The sequence below is a fragment of the Loxodonta africana genome, chromosome 3, assembly GCF_030014295.1.
Source record: "Loxodonta africana isolate mLoxAfr1 chromosome 3, mLoxAfr1.hap2, whole genome shotgun sequence".
Classification (NCBI taxonomy): Eukaryota; Metazoa; Chordata; class Mammalia; order Proboscidea; family Elephantidae; genus Loxodonta; species Loxodonta africana.
Window position 1 is genome coordinate 93,418,187 of NC_087344.1, and position 20,232 is coordinate 93,438,418.

The 20,232-nt window shown below is 37.6% G+C and overlaps 1 protein-coding gene across 5 annotated transcripts in view; it reads right to left on the reverse strand.

Moving 5' to 3' along the window:
• USP24 (ubiquitin specific peptidase 24) overlaps positions 1-20,232 on the reverse strand; it is a 171,855-nt gene that overhangs the window by 73,643 nt on the left and 77,980 nt on the right. For 4 of the 5 annotated variants that reach the window (XM_064282027.1, XM_064282025.1, XM_064282024.1 and 1 more), the window contains exons 21-31: positions 18,706-18,782; positions 17,528-17,668; positions 17,306-17,359; positions 15,549-15,664; positions 7,621-7,687; positions 7,380-7,490; positions 5,551-5,649; positions 5,283-5,456; positions 2,028-2,113; positions 1,791-1,884; positions 578-733 (exon numbers count right to left, since the gene is read on the reverse strand). In XM_064282027.1, the coding sequence (XP_064138097.1) occupies positions 578-733; positions 1,791-1,884; positions 2,028-2,113; positions 5,283-5,456; positions 5,551-5,649; positions 7,380-7,490; positions 7,621-7,687; positions 15,549-15,664; positions 17,306-17,359; positions 17,528-17,668; positions 18,706-18,782 (1,175 nt within the window). The remainder of the gene's footprint in view (positions 1-577; positions 734-1,790; positions 1,885-2,027; positions 2,114-5,282; positions 5,457-5,550; positions 5,650-7,379; positions 7,491-7,620; positions 7,688-15,548; positions 15,665-17,305; positions 17,360-17,527; positions 17,669-18,705; positions 18,783-20,232) is intronic. The other variant, XM_064282026.1, reaches the window with a different exon arrangement.

The following is a 20,232-nucleotide window of genomic DNA, read 5'->3' on the forward strand; positions in this document are numbered from 1 at the left end:
AGCTTCCAGATCAAGACAGACCAAGAAGAAAGGCCTGACAATCTGCTTCCAAAAATTAGACAATGAAAGCCTTATAGATAACATGATTGCAGATTTGGCACAGGACTCGGCAACATTTCCTTCTGTTATACATACAGTCGCCATGAGGTGGAGCTGACTAGACAGCAACTAACAACAACATCAACGAATTATAGTACCTTTAAAAAACATTAGGATGCATTTAATAACTTCTGAAAACTCAGCCGTTGAAACCTCTATGGAGTACAGTTCTACTCTAACACACATGGGGTTTGCAATGAGTTGGAATCAACTTGAAGGCAACCAGTAACAACAACAATTATTTATTTAGATGCTATTCTGCAAGCTTACTAGTGCACATAAGTATAAACCAAAAAAAATGCAGCATTTCGGAAATAACAAAATGTTTTAATTTATGTTCTTTTTTATTCAAAACTAATTTTCCAACGAATCATTTTATAATAACAGAAATCTGTTTACTTATTTCTGAAAGCAAGAATCTGAAAAAAACTAAAATGGATCTATCAAACCAAAAATGAAATGAAATTAGGTTTCTTACTTCTAAGTTGTAAAGCACTCTGAAGGTGGACATTCCCGGAGCAAAAGATCGAAACAGACTTTCTAAAATTGAACTGGCACTTGGCTGATGCTGTTGCTTTGAAGAGAGGGAAGGAGATTTTGAAGACTGAGAACTTGATTCAGATAGCAATGTTTTCTAAGTTTAAGAGAACAAAAAAGGAATACATGGTTTAAAAGCACAAATTAAAGAGAAACAGATCCCAGTACATATTCTAATATTCTTCTTTAATATAAGCTATTTAGAAAATAAAATGAAAAAAAAAAATTGACCTAAAACCACATCGCTATAATAGCAAAACATTAAACATTATCAGACAAATTGTAAGTGATTGACAATATTCAAATACTATATGAAGACCTTTGAGAATATATTCTAGGCAACACCAGCAAGGCCATTTTAATCTGATTGAGTGTTTCAAAATTTACACTTCAAATACCAATAATAAAATTATTAAAAATTACTGAAGAAGTCTTGAGAATTTTTTAAAGTTAAGATTAGTGATGTATTTCATAATTACATCAGTTCTCTTCTCCCCCAAATTAATACATAAACTACACGTGACAAGACTATCAGCTCATCTAAATGTCAACACCTGAAATATAAAATATACAACTTAGCAATACTACTAATTTTGTTCTAAATGAATTTATTCTGAGAACATAATTAAATAATGTTATACAGAAAACACAATTTTAATATATATATATAAGACCCTTAAGGACCAACATTCTAAAAATTAAACAAAATGAACTTAAAATATCAACTGTGAAAAAATTAAACACTAATCCATTTATGCAAGGAACTCCAACATATGCAATGATCAAATTTAGAGAGAAATCATGACACAGAAGAAAAACATCTTGAACGAACCAGAACCAGAGTCTGATCACAGAGAAGTCGTTTTCTCTCTTTGGGCTTTGGTTTCCTAATAAATATCATGAGAAGGGTGGAAGTAGATGATATTAAAGGTTCTTTCAGTTCTAAAATATGATGTCCTTATCTGCTCTACTAGGTACTTTAAAAGCCAACATGAAGTCCTGATTTTCATTTAGGGCAAAGGCATTTTTCAGAAGAAAAAATTTTATGAGAAAGGTGATATCACATGGCCTGAATGTGATTTCATGTTGAATGTTCACAGAATCGTGGTATAAAGCTTCCATGCCGGTTACTTAACTGTCCATGACACTCATACCTTTCTTCCCAAAGAATCAAGTTGATCAAGGGCTTCCTGAATGGCTGGATCAGTGGGTATCAAGAGCAGAAGCTTTCGTACTCGTAGAGTTATCCTGAAATTTTTCAAATAAGACACAGTTTCATTAACAGTCATTTAGTAAAGAATGTTAGGCAAATTACCTTTCAAGTGAAAAGCTGGTTGATTCCCTAACCTTAATAATTTTCTCTGTTAAGTTCTACAAACATTTATATTTACCTTGGCTCCTCTAGATTGGCAAGCTGGTAAAGCATGTCAAATACATTGCATACAAGTGCCATTACAACCCCAGGGAGGGACTTCTCCTAAGGGAAAAAAGCAAAACATAAATATGTGTTTATAAAAGAATCCTCTCTCCTTTTCTAATTGATTTGCAAACAATAAAAGTACTGGTTCTGAAATCCTGGCCACTATAAAGCCTGCGGGGAGCACAACCCTCACCTGCGTTCAAGAGGAACAGATGGGAACAGAAGAGAATGAGGGAATCACTGTTCTACAGTGGGTTTATCGCCTGGTCTCTACCTGCCCGTAAAGGGGTTAAGGGCCCAAAAGATAGGCGGCAGAGAGAAGTAACACAAAGGGCATATGGAATTAATACAATAGACAGTGGGCGCCACTGAAAGCTGATTGTAGTTCGTCTGGAGCGAACAAGGTAATGAGTGATTTAAAAACAACATTACAGTAATATGTAAACACGTATATACAGTCACAAACAACATATAGGTATATATGTAATTTAAGTTGATAAGAAGTTACCCAGTTGTTTCCTAAAGATAAGGAAAGACAGTATAACTGCATAGAAGAGATTCAGATGTGATAAAAGTACTATTTTCTGGCTATAAAGGACAAGGGTCACTGGACGCCACTGTGGAATGTTTATACAGGAGAAGATGCTTAATAAACTCAGGATAAATATGAGAACAGTTTAAAAATATTAAATTTTAAGATTCCTGTTATTAAGTAACTGCCACGATACCACTCTGAGTGGAATTTCTTTCTTAAATTCTTGCTACACATAAGTAGTAAAAAACCAAAAAAAAAAAAAAAAAAAAAACCAAACAAACAAAAAAAAGTAATACTGATACAAAACCTGAAAAAAGTTCTTTGACATCTATTGTAAAATTATGCACTGTAAGTTACAAAGATACAGTCCCACAAAAGTCTTATATTGGAATGCAAGAAATATTATGTATACAATAATCGTGGGGGTGGGGGGGGGAATCCAAACCCTACAGGTCTTTTGGTGCCCTGGTAGCACGGTGGTTAAGAGCTCTGCTGCTAAGCGAAAGTTGGCAGTTTGAATCAGCTCCTTGGAAACCCTATGCAGCAGTTCTATTTTGCCCTACAGGGTCACTATGGAAACTCTGCTGGTGTAGTGGTTAAGTGCTACGGCTGCTAACCAAAGGGCTGGCAGTTCAAATCCACGAGGCGCTCCTTGGAAACTCTATGGGGCAGTTAAACTCTGTCCTATGGGGTCGCTATGAGTCAGAATAGACTCGACGGCACTGGGTTTGTTTTTTTTTTGTTTTGGGTCACTATGTGTCAGAACAACTCAACAGTAATGGATCTGGTTTGGTGTATAGGTCTTTTAAATACCTTTTCTTTACAAAGGTTTGGTATTACCTTGCATTTCTAGACTGTAAAAGCCTAACGAGAACAGTCTTATTCAACTTTGTAGCCCTGGTGCCAAGTTCAGCTCCTGACATAGAGAAGGTACAAAATAAACAAACAAATTGATGGATTCATGAATTAATTCAGCAAATACTAATTGAGTACCTACTATACTCTAGGCACTGTTTTAAGTTCTGAGGATATAGCAATGAGCAAAACAGACAAATTCTGCTCTTATAGAGCTTATGCTTTATTTACTGAGGAAGACAGACAATAAACAAGATAAACAAAACATACAGTATGTTAAAAGAAAAAGTAGGGAAGGAAAATGAGAGTACAGGGGTAGCGGCTGAAAATTTAGACAGGGTTGCCGACGAAGGCCTCACTGAGAAGGCAACATCCGAGTAGAAGCTGAAGAAAGTGAGAGTGAACCATCTAAATATTGAGAAAGAGCATTCCAGTCCAAGGGAAGAGCAAGTGCGCAGGCACTACTGTGTCTGAGGACCACCTGGAGGCCATACGGATTGAGTGGCATGAATGAGGGGAAGCTGGGAGGAGACAAGCTTAGACCAGGTAGGCCCTGTGGGTCCCAGTAAAGACTCTGAGTGAGAAGGGACTGAGAAGGGAGACTGGAGCTGAGGAGTGACATGATATGACTAATGTTTAGTAAGACCAGAAGCTACTGGCTGCCATGTGGAGAAGAGACTGAACTAGTATAGAGGCAAAAGCCATGACAACAGTAGGGCACTACTGAAACACTCCAAGGAGCAATGATGGTTGCCTGGATGGATGTGGAAGCTGTGGAGGTAGAAAAAAGCAGCTCAATTCTGGATGTATTTTAAAGGTCGAGTCAAGGATTTGCTGATGGATATGGGTGTGAGAAAAAGAGACTCAAGGGTGACACCAAGGATTTTGGCATGAGCAACTAGAAGAATGGGGATTCCATTAACTGAGACAGGGCAAGATTGTGGGATGAAGAGGTTTGGGGTGGGGGCAGGGTGATAGGGAAGAGGATATCTGGAATTCAGTTTGGAATATATTACAATGGGGGCCTGATTAGACATTAAGAGATATTGAGTAGGTAGATGGATTCCTGTATTTAGAGTTCAGAATAAATATAAAAACTGGGCCATTATGAATGTGTATATAATCTATAAAGCTTTGTGACTAGATGAGATTACTAAGAGAATGAGCACAGTTAGAGGAGAGGGCCAAGGACTAAGCCTGGGAACTCCTCTGTAGAGATCAGGGAGCTGAGGAGACAAAAAGGGAGCAGCCAGAGACAGGAGGAAAGTCAGGTGAGTCCTGAAAGCCAAGTGAAGCTAGTGTTTCAAGTGCAGTGACCATATGCATCACCTGCTGCTGAAATGTCAAGGAAGATTAGGAGTGAGAGGTGAAGGTGACAAGATTACCTTGAAAGAGCATGACTGGCAAAGGTCAAAAGAGGATGGCAAAAGAGAAGTTGCAAACACCGACTGGATAACTCTTTCAAGGAGCTCTGCTGATTTGGGAAGGAGAGAAAGGGGCAGTGACTGACAGTGGAACTGGGGTGAAGAAAGAGTTCTTTTAAGATGGAAGAAATAAACAGCATGTTTGAATACTAAGGAGAATCACATAGTAGAGAGGGAAAATCAATGCATCAATGAAGAGAGATGTATGAGAGAAGCAGCAAGTGGAAAGGCAGAATGTTCTGTGATTCAGAAGAGAAATTATACATCTTCTCCCAATTTAATCCCAGCCCTTCTCTGTGACAGAGTATTGAAAGTCAGGACTTGTCTGAGAGGAAAGGACATATTACTCAGATCTATATGGCAAAATGATTATTAAATTCTTGTTTTTAAACTGGAATTTATCACTCAGTACCTGCTCCATGGCATATGATGAACTGAAAACCCCACTGCTACTGCTGCTGGAACTGGTTGAGGAATCTGCTGAGCTCCCAGATGGGGTCCCGCTGCCTGAAGTCTTTACTGTGAGGACTTGTTCATCAGAAAAGCCCAGTTGGTGGAGTAGTTTTTGATCTTTATTCACTGTCAGCTGCAAAAAGTGGTTTCTTACTTATTGAGGGGGAAAGGCACAGGAAAGTATTAATATCAGGTTAAAGTGGCAGAAATTGTTTACTGAAGCCTACCAGACTATCATTTGTAAATATTTGTATATTATCCACAGGAGAGCACAACTGCTTGGCTATCTTCCACCGGACGCTCCCTATGGTTTCATTACTGTGAGCCTGTAAAATAAAACACTGTCATGAGATTATATGTCTACTTATTCATTTAAACAGCTGTTAGTGAGCATCTACTATATGCCAAGCACTATTTTGGAAGCTGGGAAACACAGCAGAAAACCCAGGGTCAAGAATCCCTGCCTTTGTAAGGTTTTCTGTCTGCTTATAAGTATAGGGTTCTATTCTTACTCCAGTCTCTCCCCATCACACACAGAATAAACTCTCAAGTCCTTCTCAATGCCTCTGGGGCCTGCCCACTGCACTGTCTTCTCCTTCCCTTTGTGGCTGTGCTCTAGCCACCTTGTCGCTGAACATGCCAGGCAAACTCCCACCTCAGGGCCTCTGTACCTGCTGCTCCCTTTGCTTGGAATGCCCTGCTTCCAGATTACCTACAGGGCTCACTCTGTTACTTCACTCAAATCTTTGCTCAGCTGTCATCATATCAGGGGACACTTTCCTATTCACCTTTATCTAAAATGATATTTCATGAATACCCATCACTCTCTACCAATTTATCCTGCTTTACTCTTAATGCATTTATCAACACTTGACACTATACTGTGGTTGTCAGTTGCTGTTATGGATTGAACTGTGTCCTCCGAGAATATGTGCTGTAAATCCTAACCCCTATCTAGGCAGTCCCCGGGTTATGAACCAGCTCCATTCCTAACTGTGTTTTTAAGTCAAATGTGTAGGTAAGTCACAACAGGTACACACGGTTCTTATTTAGCCTTACTTTAGCACAAGAAAGGAGCGCTTGGTGGCTGCAGTGGCTAAGAGTTTGGCTGCTAACCAAAAGGTCAACAGTTCAAATTCACCAGCTTTTCCCTGGACGTCCTATGGGGCAGTTCTACTCTGTCCTATCGCGTCGCTATGAGTTGGAAGACAGCAACAGGTTTGGTTTGGTTTTCGGTAGTGCAAGAAATGGCTCAAAGCCTTTTCAATGATTTAAAAGCTGCAATGTGCAGCAAGTGAAGGGATTGTGATGATGAATCTGTTTTGAGTAGGGGTTGGTTCAATGTTTCAAAGAGAGGGCAAATTTACATAACATTAAAGGCAAGTACGAGTTGTCCCTTAAATCAGACATTCATAATCTGGGGACTGGCTATACCTGTGGTTACAATCCCATTTGGGAATGAGTTTTGTTTATGTTAGTAAGAAAATACTAGTGTAGGTCTGTCTTAAGCAAATCTCTTTTGAGATACGAAAGATTAAACAAGCAAGTGAGCAAGCACGGAAGAGGGAAGACACATGCCATGCCACATGAAGATTGCTGAGGAGCAGAAGCTCCAAAGAGACAAAAACCTTCCTCCAGAGCAGATAGAAAGGAAGCCTTCTCCTAAAGCTGGCACTCTGAATTTGGGCTTCTAGCCTCCTAAGCTCAAGAAAATAACCTTCTGTTACAGCAGCACTAGATAAGCAACAGTTGCCACTGAGTCAATCCCAACTCATGGCAACCCCATGTGTGCAGAGTAGAACTGCTTCACAGGGATTTTAAGGTTGTGACCTTTTGGAAGCAGACTGCCAAGCTGTCTTCTGAGGTGCCTCTGGGAGGGTTATATACTTACATATACATCTGCTTGTATCTCATCTCCTTCATTTCATTTTTTATTCTAAATTTGCTTACCAAACAATTTTAGAATAGCCAATGATGCAGCTATCACAATTAACACTGTTCTTATAAAAATAACAAGATAAAATGAAAATGGCTACAGAGCTTAAAGTAAACCTACCTCTACAGTGAAGGTATCTTTGGTAGACTCATAGGTAACATTAAGAGTTAAAAGATGTCCATGAAATGAGGCACCATGAGGTAGAATAGTTCGTGGAACAGAGTAAAAATCCTTGAAGCGGATACAATAAACCAAACAAGTCAGATACAGTGCCACTGTTAAACATCACAAAAATACATATCTAACACATTTAGTCTAGTAATGTACTGAATGAAGCTGCTTTAAAGGAAGAGAGGCTTACCTCTATAGTAATCACATAGCGTTCTGCCAGAAGCAGCAATCTCTCAATTATTACAAGTTTAGTAGATCTAAGGATTAAAAAAAAAAAAAAAATTTTTTTTTTAACATATATGAGATGAATTGCTGACTTGAGCTCAATTCCAATCTTTTTCACCAAAACCACAACCACAGTTAGCACTCATTGGTCAAAGACTGAAATTCGCAGACTAAACTTCCCTTTTATCCAACAGGGAGGTGCTTAAGCCACGTCACAGCTGTAGTGCACATGCAGGATAAGGAAGGAGAAGCCTGTCCCTCCCCACATTTTCTTGCTTCTTCTTTTTTAAACAGTTGTTCCATGCACAGAGGATCTGAGTCTCTAGGTCTGTTTGTATTAACTCACCCAAAATGAACACACACAGTGAGTTTGACTCTCATAATCTCACAGCTAAAATATGCCACAAAGCCCTGTAAACACATGGAATCTGACAAAGTTCTGAGCTGCCTGAAAATAAGAGGACAAATAAAGACCGGTAGGTATACCACAAGTAATGAGTGCTGCCTGTTTTCATCAGCCTAAGGATGAGGGTGAAGGGAAGGATAAACAATTGTTCATCTGGTTTAAGTGACTGTTATGCATAGTTAAAATACGTAACAATTTGTTATCCCAAGGGTTTCAAAATACTTAAGAAATCAACACACACTGGGAGATGCAACCATCTCTGGAACAAGAAACAAACACAGTGGAGTGTTGAGCTGTAACAGACTGAAAATGAGACTCAGCGTCTCTTTTGGTTGAAGCTTATGGAACTTACTTATTCATTTTGAAATTAAGAAGATTCTAAGAGTCAGCAATTATATTATACAGTTGCAGCTCCATACTGTATTTCTAAAATTGAAAACAGGTACTACCACTTTCTAGCAATTGGTCTGGTATGCTGATTAGCAGTACTGGGAATTTTACTTTAAAAATGGTTGGTTAATCGCAGAGTTCTGTCAAACACATTTAACAGAGTTCCAAATCCTTCCAATCTACTGACAAGAACTAGAAACTAAAACTCAGAAGATCTGTAGGATATCTAAGGGCCATAGGTAAGTGAATGCACTGATGAGTGAACTGTTTTACTCGCCTCAGCAGTGAACTAAGTCACAGACAGCACTGTGAAGTACTGTACTGATGAGAGAGTGAACCCTAGTCCCCTCCTCCAAAAGCTGAAACAGTTCTTTCAAAACTACTGTAATGACATAAACTATAATGCCCTAGTTCAAATTCGACTTTGAAATTATATATTCTGATTAATTCTCGAGGTGTAATAAGAATATTTAAAAACTATTATGTGATTTTGCTCTGTAGTCAACCAAATATAAAAAGACTCAGAATAAAAGGCATTTAGTAAAAAGAAAAAAAAAAAGCACAGTCATCTAAAGAAGTAGCAATCCGATGGTTCATAAATCCATGTCTATTCTGGTTTATAAGACAAATAAACTAAGGAACTAGATCACGGAGATGGACCACATCTTACAAACATGTAATAAAGGAACTCTTTAACACACATTCTTAATGGAAGTCTATTTGAGGTACACTTTCATGAATGTGGGAATGCAAAAGTTCATATTAGTGTTCCCATCATGAGTTGAATCTATAATTACTTTCTGCCATTTTAAAATGAGGTCTGAGAAGCTTGTGTTTTATTGGGTTCTGTTACAGATTGGGAAACTCTGGTGGCGTAGTGGTTAAGAGCTACAGCTGCTAACCAAAAGGTTGGCAGTTCGAATCCACCAGGCGCTCCTTGGAAACTCTATGGGGCAGTTCTGCTATGTCCTATAGGGTCACTATTAGTCAGAATTGACTCAACGGCAATAGGTTTTTGGTTTTGTCATGGACTGAATTGTGTCCCACCAAAAATACGTGTATCAATTTGGCTAGGCAAAGATTCTCAGTATTGGGTGACTGTCTACCATTTTGTCATCTGATGTGATTTTCCTATGTGTTATAAATCTTACCTCTATGATGTAGATGAGATGGGATTAGCAGCAGTTATTTTAACGAGGCAGGACTCAATCTACAAGATTGGATTGTGTCTTGTGCCAATCTCTTTTGCAATATAAAGAGAGAGGTGAGTAGAGAGACATGGGGACCTCATACCACTAAGAAAGCAGCACTGGGAGCAAAGAACGTCCTTTGAACCCAAGGTTCCTGTGTTGAGAAGCTCCTAGACCAGGGGAAGATTGATGACAAGGGTCTTCCTCCAGAGCTGACAGAGACAGAAAGCCTTCCCCTGGAGCTGATGCCCTGAATTTGGACTTGTAGCCTATAACACTTTTAGGAGAATAAAATTCTCTTTGTTGATGTCATCCACTTGTGGAATTTCTGTTATAGCAGCACTAGGTAACTAAGACAGCTTCTTTCACAATAACAGAAGTAGCTATGTAAGACATATACACAACACTAGACCCAAGAGCAGTGTAGTACACATTCTTCTCCAGCACACATGGATCCTTTTCTAGAATAGACCATATTCTAGCCACAAAACAAGCCTCAACAAATTAAAAAATACTGAAATAATACAAAGCATCATCTCAGATCACAATGCTATATAATTAGAAATCAACAACAAGACGAACAAGGAAAAAAAATCAAATACTTGGAAAGTGAACAATGTCATGCTTAAAAACCCCACTGGGTAACAGAAGAAATTAAAAATGAAATTTAAAAAATTCCTAGAATCAAACGAGAATGAAAATACAACATACCCAAACCTTTGCGACATAGGAAAGCAGTTCTCAGATGCCAATTTATGGAAATAAGCACACACATCAAAAAAGAAGGGCCAAAATCAATACCTTAACCCTACAACTCAAGCAAAAGAAAAAGAGCAGCAAAAGAACCCCCCAACCTCCACAAGAAAGGAAATAATGAAGACTAGAGTAGAAATAAATGAAACAGAAAAACAACTGAAACAATCAACAAGACTAGAAGCTGGTTCTTTGAAAGGATCAATAAAATCAACAAACCACTGGCCAAAAGAAAAAAACAAGATACAAATAACTCAAATAAGAAAAAAAATCTGAACAGACCCGCATAAAGAGAAATTGAAGAGGTCACAAAAAAAACTACCAACAACAACAACAAAAAGCCCTGGCCCAGAATTGGAGAATTCTATCAATCATTCAGAGAAGAGCTGACACCAATCCTACTCAAACTATCCCAAAACACAGAAAAGAGAGAAATACTCCAGAATTCATTCTATGAAGCCAACACAACCCTGGTACCAAAACCAAGAAAAGACACCACTAAAAAAGAAAATTAAGGAGGAATATCCCTCATGAACACTGATGTAAAAATTCTCAACAAAATCCTAGCCAAAAGAATTCAATAGCGTATCAAACAATGCATCACAACCAAGTGGGATTCATACCAAGTATGCAAGAATGGGTCAACATTAGAAAAGCAATCAACATAATCTACCACATAAATAAACAAAGGAAAATAATCACAAGATCATCTCAATTGATTCAAAAAAGGCATTTGATAAAGTCCAACACCTATTCCTGATAAAAACTCTCCTCAAGAGAGGAACAGAAGGGAAATTCTCCAACATAATCAAGGGTACATACACCAAACCAATAACCGACATTATTCTCAATGGAGAGAGACTGAAAGCATTCCCGAGAAAGGGAACCAGACAAGGATGCCCTTTATCATCATTTTATTCAACGCTATATTGGAAGTCCTACTCTGAGCAGTGAGACAAGAAAGGGAAATAAAGGGCATCGAAATTGATAAGGAAGAAGTAAAACTAACCCTATTCGTAGATGATATGATCCTATACATATAAAATCCCAGAGAATCCAAAAGAAAGCTACTGGAACTAATAGGAGGATTCAGCAAAGTGGCAGGGTACAAGATCGACATACAAAAATCAGTCGGATTCCTCTACACTAACAAAGAGAACTCTGAAAAGGAAACCAGGAAAACAATACCATTTACAATAGCCCCCAAAACATAAAATACTTAGGAATAAACCTAACTAGGGACTTTTATACCTTATATGACTTATACAAAGAAAACTACAAAACACTACTGTAAGAAACTGAAAGACACCTTCATAAATGGAAAAACTTACCATGCTCATGAATAGGAAGACTTAACATTGTGAAAGTATCAACACTACCCAAAGCAATCTATAGGTACCATGCAATCCTGATCCAAATCCAACAAAATTCTTTAATTAGATGGAAAAACTAATCACCAAATGTATCTGGAAAGGTAAGAACCCCTGGATAAGTAAAACATTACTTAAAAAGAAGAACAAAGTAGGAGGCCTCATACTCCCCGATCTCAGAACCTACTATACAACTATGGTAGTCAAAACAGCCTGATACAGGTAGACGACAGACACAGAGACCAATGGAACAGAATCAAGAACTCAGAAATAAATCCATCCACCTATGGACACCTGATCTTCAACAAAGGGTTGAAGTCCATTAAATGGGGAAGAGACAAGTCCCTTCAAGAAATGGTGCTGAAAAAACTGGATATCCACTTGCAGAAAAATGAGACAAGATCCATACCTCACCCCATACACAAAATGCATCAAAGACCTACATGTAATATCCAAAACCATAAAGTTCATAAAAGAAAACATAGCGATAAAGCTAGGGGCCCTAATTTATGGCATAAATAGAATATTGAACATTAACTAAAAATATACAGACTTCAGAAAATAAACTAGATAACTGAGGCCTCCGAAAAATTAAATATGCTCAACAAAATACTTCTCCCAGAAAGTAAAGAGAACCTACAGACTGGGAAAAAATCTTTGGCAATGACGTATCTGATAAATGTTCAACCTCTAAAATATACAGAAAACTTCAACAACTCAAACAATAAAAAGACAAGCAATCCAATCAGAATATGGGCAAAGGACATGAACAGACGCTTCACCAAAGAAGACATTCAGGTGGCCAACAAATACATGAAAAGATGCCAGGCCCCAACCCCCTGCCCCCCGCCCACAAAAACAAAACAAAACTCACTGCTGTAGTGTTGATTCCAACTCATAGTGACCCTACAGGAGAGAGGAGAACTGCCCCATAGGGTTTCCAAGGAGCGGCTGGTGGATTCAAACTACCAAACTTTTGGTTAGCAGCCAAACACTTAACCACTGTGCCACCAGTGCCCCCATTAGCCATTAGAGAAATGCAAATCAAAACCATGATGAGATACCATCTCACCCCTGCAAGAATGGCACTAATTGAAAATTCAGAGAACAATAAATGCTGGTGAGGTTGTGGGGAGATTGGCACTCTCATACTCTGCTGGTGGGAATGTAAATGGGTACAACCACTATGGAAAACAATGTGGCACTTCCTTAAAAGCTAGAAATAGAAATACCATACAATCCAGCAATCTCACCCCTAGGAATACATCCTAGAGAAATAAATCTGTCACAAAAATAGACACATGCACACCCACGTTCACTGCAGCATTATTCACAATAGCAAAAAATTGGAAACAGCTTAAGTGCCCAACAATAGATGAATGGATAAACAAATTATGGTACATACACACAATGGAATACTACACAACAATAAAGAACGATAAGGAACAATGATGAATCTGTGAAACATCTCACAATGTAGATGAATCTGGAGGGCATTATGCTGAGTTAAATAAGTCAATCACAAAAGGACAAATATTATATGAGACCACTATTATAAAAACTCAAGAAAAGGTTTACAGACAGAAACCATCTTTGATGGTTACAAGAAAGAAGAGGGGAAATCACTAACTAGATAGTATGTAAGTGTCAACTTTGGTGAAAGGAAAGACAATACACAATATAAGGGAAGTCAGCACAACCTGACCAAGGCAAAGGAAGACACTTAGAGGAACACAAGGGAAAAAAAAAGAAGAGGCAACTACAATAAATACTATAGCATACACAACGCTACAACAACGGTAAAAACAAATAATAACTTAAAAGCAGATACACAGGCAGATACATATGCTGGATGGGGGAAGAGGGCATATAGGAGTATACCCATGCACATATATAGGTTAGGCTGTGGTTATTTTTATATACATATTTGTATGAACAGCATGTATATTCATATATTCAATAGAGCACAAAGGAGGCACAGTCATAGGAGCTTCCTAGACACATTCAAACACCCTGAGGGACCAAGTTACTGGGGCTGAAGGCTAGGCACCATGGTCTCAGGGGACATCTAGGTCAACTGACATAACATAGTTCATAAAGAAAATGTTCTACATCCTACTTTGGTGAGTAGCATCTGGGCTCTTAAGAGCTTGCCAAACGCCATGTAAGATACATCTATTGGCCTCATCCCATCCACAGCAAAGGAGAATGAAAAAAACAATGATACAAGGAAATTACTCCAAAGGACTAATGGACCACATGTACCACAGCTTTCATCAGCCTGAGCCCAGAAGAACTAGATGGTGCCTGGCTACCACCACTGACAGCTCTGACAGGTATCATAATAGAGGGTCCTGGACAGAGCGGAGAAAAATGTAGAACAAAATTCAGATTTACAAAAAAGACCAGACTTACTGGTCTGAAAGAGATTGGAGGAACTCCTGAGACTATGGCCCCCAGACAAACTGCTAACTCAGAACTAAAGGCACTCTTGAAGTTCACCTTCTAGTCAAAGATTAGACAGGCCTATAAAACAAACAATAACACGAGACGAATGTGCTTCTTAGGTCAATCAAGTATACGAGACCAAATGGGTAACACCTGCACAAAAACAAATCTAGGGAGGGACAGGAAAAATGGATGAATGGAAACAGGAACCCAGGGTGGAAAGGGGAAGAGTGCTGACACATTGTGGGGGTTGCAACCAATGTCGTGAAACAATTTGTGTATAAATTTTTGAATTTTATAGCTATACCATACTCAACTCGTTTTAAAAAAGAAGATGAAGAAGAACGTGGGCATTAGATACTGCTTCGATTCCCTTTCTAAAGGAAAGCTTTAAAAAGAAAAGAAATACCTCTCAATTATAAATGAAAATACAGTCATTCCAGGAGCAGAGAAAGTCTATACTTAGAGAGTACCCATCAACACAGGGCAGCAGAGCAAGGCACAAAAAGTGAGCCCTTCTTTGAGCAAGAGCCAAAGATTACTGGGCATCATTCCACTTGGGCTGCTTATGGGCAATGAAAGGACTCTACAGCCCCACAAAAATGTTTTATTTACCTCAATCTATTGTTCCTAAATAGTCATTGTTTCTCCTTACCTTACCAATGAACCAGAGCAGACACTGAACTCAGACTTCACTGGTAATATTTGTAGTAATTAAACAGCAATGTGGTTAGGTAGAATGTCAACATTTACAAAGTTTTTGCTAAAACTTAGTCTGAAAAATAATTTTAAGTAAATATTTTAACTGACAATGCTTACTTTTAATTACTCAACATCTATAATGCATAATTCTATCAATATCTTCTACTTCATTTTGCTTACCCTGGTTTTGACTATTCATAGAGCAAAGTTACAAGATGTCTAAGCAAGAAAATATTTCAAACTTGAAAAAAATTACTTAGTACAATGAATACTTTTATTCTATCCTAAAAAGGAGGCTACCTATGTTAACAAGAATAAAAGTAAAATGAATTCAATTAAAAAAATACAACAACAAAACTTGTCTCCTAGGAGAAAAGCATAGAGGCAGAGCAATACGTGGGTGGTTCTGATGTTGACTTATACATTTTCAAAAGTGACATAGATTTGTCGGTGCATTATAGGGAACATATTATTTTCTTGGGATATGGCTGTTTGTAAAATCTGATATACAATGAGGAAATCAATAGTTGAGAGGTCTCCATAGGAAAAAAGGCAGCAATTATTTTTAAAAATTGATATATACATTTATGGGTTGTAGGAGTGGCCATTCGTTTTCAGTTCTGTAATCACTTACCTATATGGAGACTGAACTGATGTTGCTACAGTTGGCATGGCGGTCGCTGTAAGCATTTTTGTTGCTCTGGTCACAGCATGCGTTAGAGTGGGGCCACCAAGTGCTGAGCTGGCTGCCTATAGAATATGAAATAATCATTCTACCTCAGGGTTTGTCAACCTCAGCTCTAATGACATTCTGATTAGATAATTCTTTGTTGGGTGGGGTCTTCTGTGCCTTGTAGGATGTTTAGCAGCATCTCTGGCTTCTACCCACTGGATGCCTGTAGCTATACCCCCCCTACTCCCAGTTGTTGACAACCAAAAATATCTCCAGACACTGCCAAATGTCCTCTGGGAGGCAATATAGTCCCCAGTTAGAACTACTGTTCTACATATAGAATCACTTACATAGTTCCTCAATTAGGGGTATGTGAATAATTTTTTTTTTTCTTTTATGATAACATATTGGATGGAAGCCACTGACAACTTGGGAAATCCTGTACAGATTCTAGCAAATATTCATCACCACAAAGTTTAATTTATTAACATATTGGGGCAGTAGCATTTTATGCTTTTGGAATACTCTTTATTAGATATATAAAGTTTAAACAAGCACAAAAAAGAATGAAAATGAGTGTTTAATTCTTTAACCATAATGGTGGAAATAAGGCATTGGGAATATATGAGCTAGCATTACAAAGCAATCTTCTAAAGGACAAAGACAACCAATAACACCTACTACTGAGTGTCCTGTTGTAGTCTCTAATATCATTTATGATATAAGCGAGGTGAGACATAGGGAAGGATAGGAAAGGAAGCAAGTGCCTGTATAAAAGTCATGGACAGACAAAGAAAGGAGAAAAAGAACTGATTAGAAATATGGACTCTGTAACAGACCTGTTTTCTGAAGACAGTTCCTATACCCAAAAGGGAAGGGGTGTGTGGAGTGAGAAGAGAGGTGGTGGAGATAAAAGAAAGGATTTCTTACAAAATACATTTCTATATGGGGGCATTAAGGCACATATCTGTTCCCCTTACCACAATATTGTACTATTTACAAATTCTTCAATAGGACCCAGCCGTAAACAACAACATTATACACTATCTCAAAATATAAAATTATATGAGGAAAAATATCAAGCATTTACTTCAAAAACAAGTTAAATAAAGGAAATCAGAGTCTCAGAGAAGAAACCAGTCTACAGGGCTAATAACCTACACTAGCCACAGCTTCATCTACCCTGAGACCAGAAGAACTAGATGGTGCCCGGCTACCACTATCGACCATTCTGACCAGGGCCACAATAGACGAGCCTTGATAGGAGAGAAAACATGGAACAGAACTCAAACTCTTAAAAAGTCCAGGCTTACTGATCCAGTTGAAACTAGAAGGCACCCTAAGACTACTGCCCTGAGATAACTCTTTAAACACTGAAGTGAAACCATCCCAAGGTTACCTTTTAGAGAAGTCACAGACTGGCACACAAAATAAAGGATATTACTTTGCGTATGGTGCTCTATTTTAAAACCATCTATATGAGAGCAAAAGGTCAACAATTACTCTAAAGCAGAGAGAAGTTGATAAGGGTGCTGGAAAGGGAACAACCACGATGCAATTAATAAGAATGCTGACACACTGTGAAAAATCTAACTAATGTTACTGAACTACTTATATAGAAATTGTCAAATAGAAACCTAATTTGCTGTGTAAACTTTCACTGAAAACACAATAAAATATTATTAAAAAAAAAAGATTAAATAAAAATTTCTACTCACTTCTAGTCTTGTGTAGCAATCAGCGATAAATTTCTTATGTAAAGATACTGAATCCTAAAAGTAAGAGGTATGTGGAAATTAAAATTAGCACTTTGGCATTTAGTTTTAATCATTATTAAAGACAAAATATCAAAATAAAGAAGCCAATTTTCAGGCATGCCAAGGATCATAACTTATAAAAAAAAATATTTACTTTTCTGCTTTTTTATGTATGATACCCACCTTCTTTAACCTAGGATTTAAGTTAATATAACTATAGCTTATGATTAACTGAATAGCTTCATTAGCAATTTCTTCATCAGGTGATTCCATTGCTATCTTCCAAATGAAATCCATTCCTATCAACTCCAGCTTTTCCACATACTATTCAAAAGAAAAAAATAAATCATATAGCACACCAAGGTCACAAAACTACAGACAATTATTTTCTGCTACATCGTGAGTCCATACCTCTTAGGTTCAATATAAATTTAAGCTACAAAAAGCCACTGACATGTGAAATAACTACTGTACTGACATGAAGGTTTAAAATAAAAAATAACCATCCACAAAAACAATGGGCAATCTCATGTGAAGCAGGATAGGTAAGGAGATTTTCTCTAGACATCCTTAAACCCAAGATGGACAGCTACCCGCACAGGCAATTGAAGCAGAAACGCTGAAAGAATGAGATGGGCACTATTCTTCATGAACTTTCTGCATAAGGAAATGCAGTCAAGTCTGAAGAGGTTACTAAGCCTTGGGGCTCAATATGGTCTTCCCAAAGCTCAGTTAAAAATGGCAGGAACCAGGGCCTACGACATATTGTAAAAAGTCTTACCACTCCAGGAAGCCAGGCTCTGATTGAAATGGATTTGGAAAAGGAGTTATTTTCTGGCTTTCTTTTTTAAGGTGCACATGTACATATAAACACAAGCTCTATACATTTTATCAATCCTTTTTTCCTGTTTCATTATCTGTTTCTAAATATTTATCCCCAAATCTTTGCCACTACTATTCCAAAATTCAAGATTTTGTTACTTCTTAAGATACATGTGAATTGCTGGATTTGCAGAGTTGGAATCTTAGATAGAACTGTCCCTGTTCTGCATTCATTAAGTCCCAGGAGGCCACTGGCTGCCCCAAGATTAGCAAAAGCAAAGAGAGTGTTTTCAGAGGTCAACTGTGTTCTCCCAGGCAGTCAGTGAGGTAGTGTGCCAGAGAAGGAACTTACCCATTACACTCTTAAGGGAAGCTTTGTCTCCAATGCAGAAGATGGCAGTCAAGAAGATGCTTGTTCTTTAAAATACATGCCTTCTCTCAATTATAATACATGATTTTTTGTTTTTTTCTGAATATCAAGTTTTACCAGATAATTCAAGTTACCTGATTTGGTTAAGCTATGAGAATAGTGTACTTACCAACTGAGCGCCTTGTCTTTTCAATCGATGATCACAGAGATTCACATTTTCAAAAAAAGTCTTAAATAAGTTAAAACCTGAAATTGTAGAACTTCAGATAAATTCATGGACTCTAAGTAATACAGATAATCAAAAACTCAAAGTTTATCAAAGACCTAAGTGTAAAAGCTAAAACTATAAAACCCTAAGAAGAAAACATGGCACAAATCTTCATGACCTTTGACAAGGCAATGGTTTCTTAGATACAATACCAAAAGCAAAGCAAGAAAAGAAAAAAACTGATAAGACGTCATCAAAACTAAAAACTTTTGTGTATCAAAGGACCCTAAGAAAGTGAAAAAGACAACCCACAGGATACAAAATATTTGCAAATAATATATCTGATAAGCAGCTAATACAGAATATATGAAGAACTCTAATAACTCAACAATGAAAAGATAAATAACCCAATTAAAAATTGGCAAAAATCTAAATCATTTTCCAAGGAAGATATACAAATGGCCAATAAGCACATGAAAAGACACTCAACATTATTAGTCATAAAGGAAATGCAAATCAAAACAATGAGATACCACTTCACACTCATGGGATGGCTAGAAGAAAAAGAACAAATGTTGGCGAGGATGTGCGGAAACTAGAACTCCTGTACATTGCTGGTGGGAATGTAAAATGGTGCAGCCTCTTTGGAAAATGCCTCGGCAGCTCATCAAAATGTTAAAAATAGAGTTACCAGCAATTCCACTTCTAGTTATATACTCAAGAGAAATGAAAACCTGTGTTTACACAAAAGCTTGTACATAAATGTTCATAGGAGCATTACTGATAATAGCCCAAAAAATGAAAACAACTGAAATATTCATCACAAATGAATGGGAAAAACAAAATGTGGTTTATCCACACTATAGAATATTACTAAGCCATAAAATAAGGTACTGATGCATGGACTAGCCTTGAAAAAACTATGCTAAGTGAAAGAAGTCAGACACAAAGGCCCCATAGTGTATTTCATTTACATGAAATGTTCAGAACAGGCTAATCCACAGATACAGAAAGCAGGCCAGTGGTTGCCAGAGACTAGGGAAAGAGAAACGGAGAGTTACTCCTGACGCTGACGCGTATGGGTTTTTTTTTGGAGGGGAGGGAAGGGAAGGGAGAGAGTTTGATGAAAATTTTCTGGAATTAGATAGTGGTGATGGTTACATAACTTGTGAATATGCTAAAAATCACTGAACTGCACTCTTTAAAAAGTGAATTTTATAGTATGTAAACTATCACAATTAAAAATTCAATTTTAAAAAAAGCCCAGAAAGAGGATTTCTATACCTCGACAAATTTTTACCTTAATGAATCATTCTTGTACTAAGTAATTAATGGAAAGACAGTTTGGAAATTTGCACTATCAGGCCATATAATTTAAAATTTAATTATAAGTTACCATTATGCAAAAGGGGGTTTATCTGTATATGTAAATACACAGCAGTGTCTTCATATGGGAGCCCTGGTGGCACAGTGTTAAAGAGCTCGGTT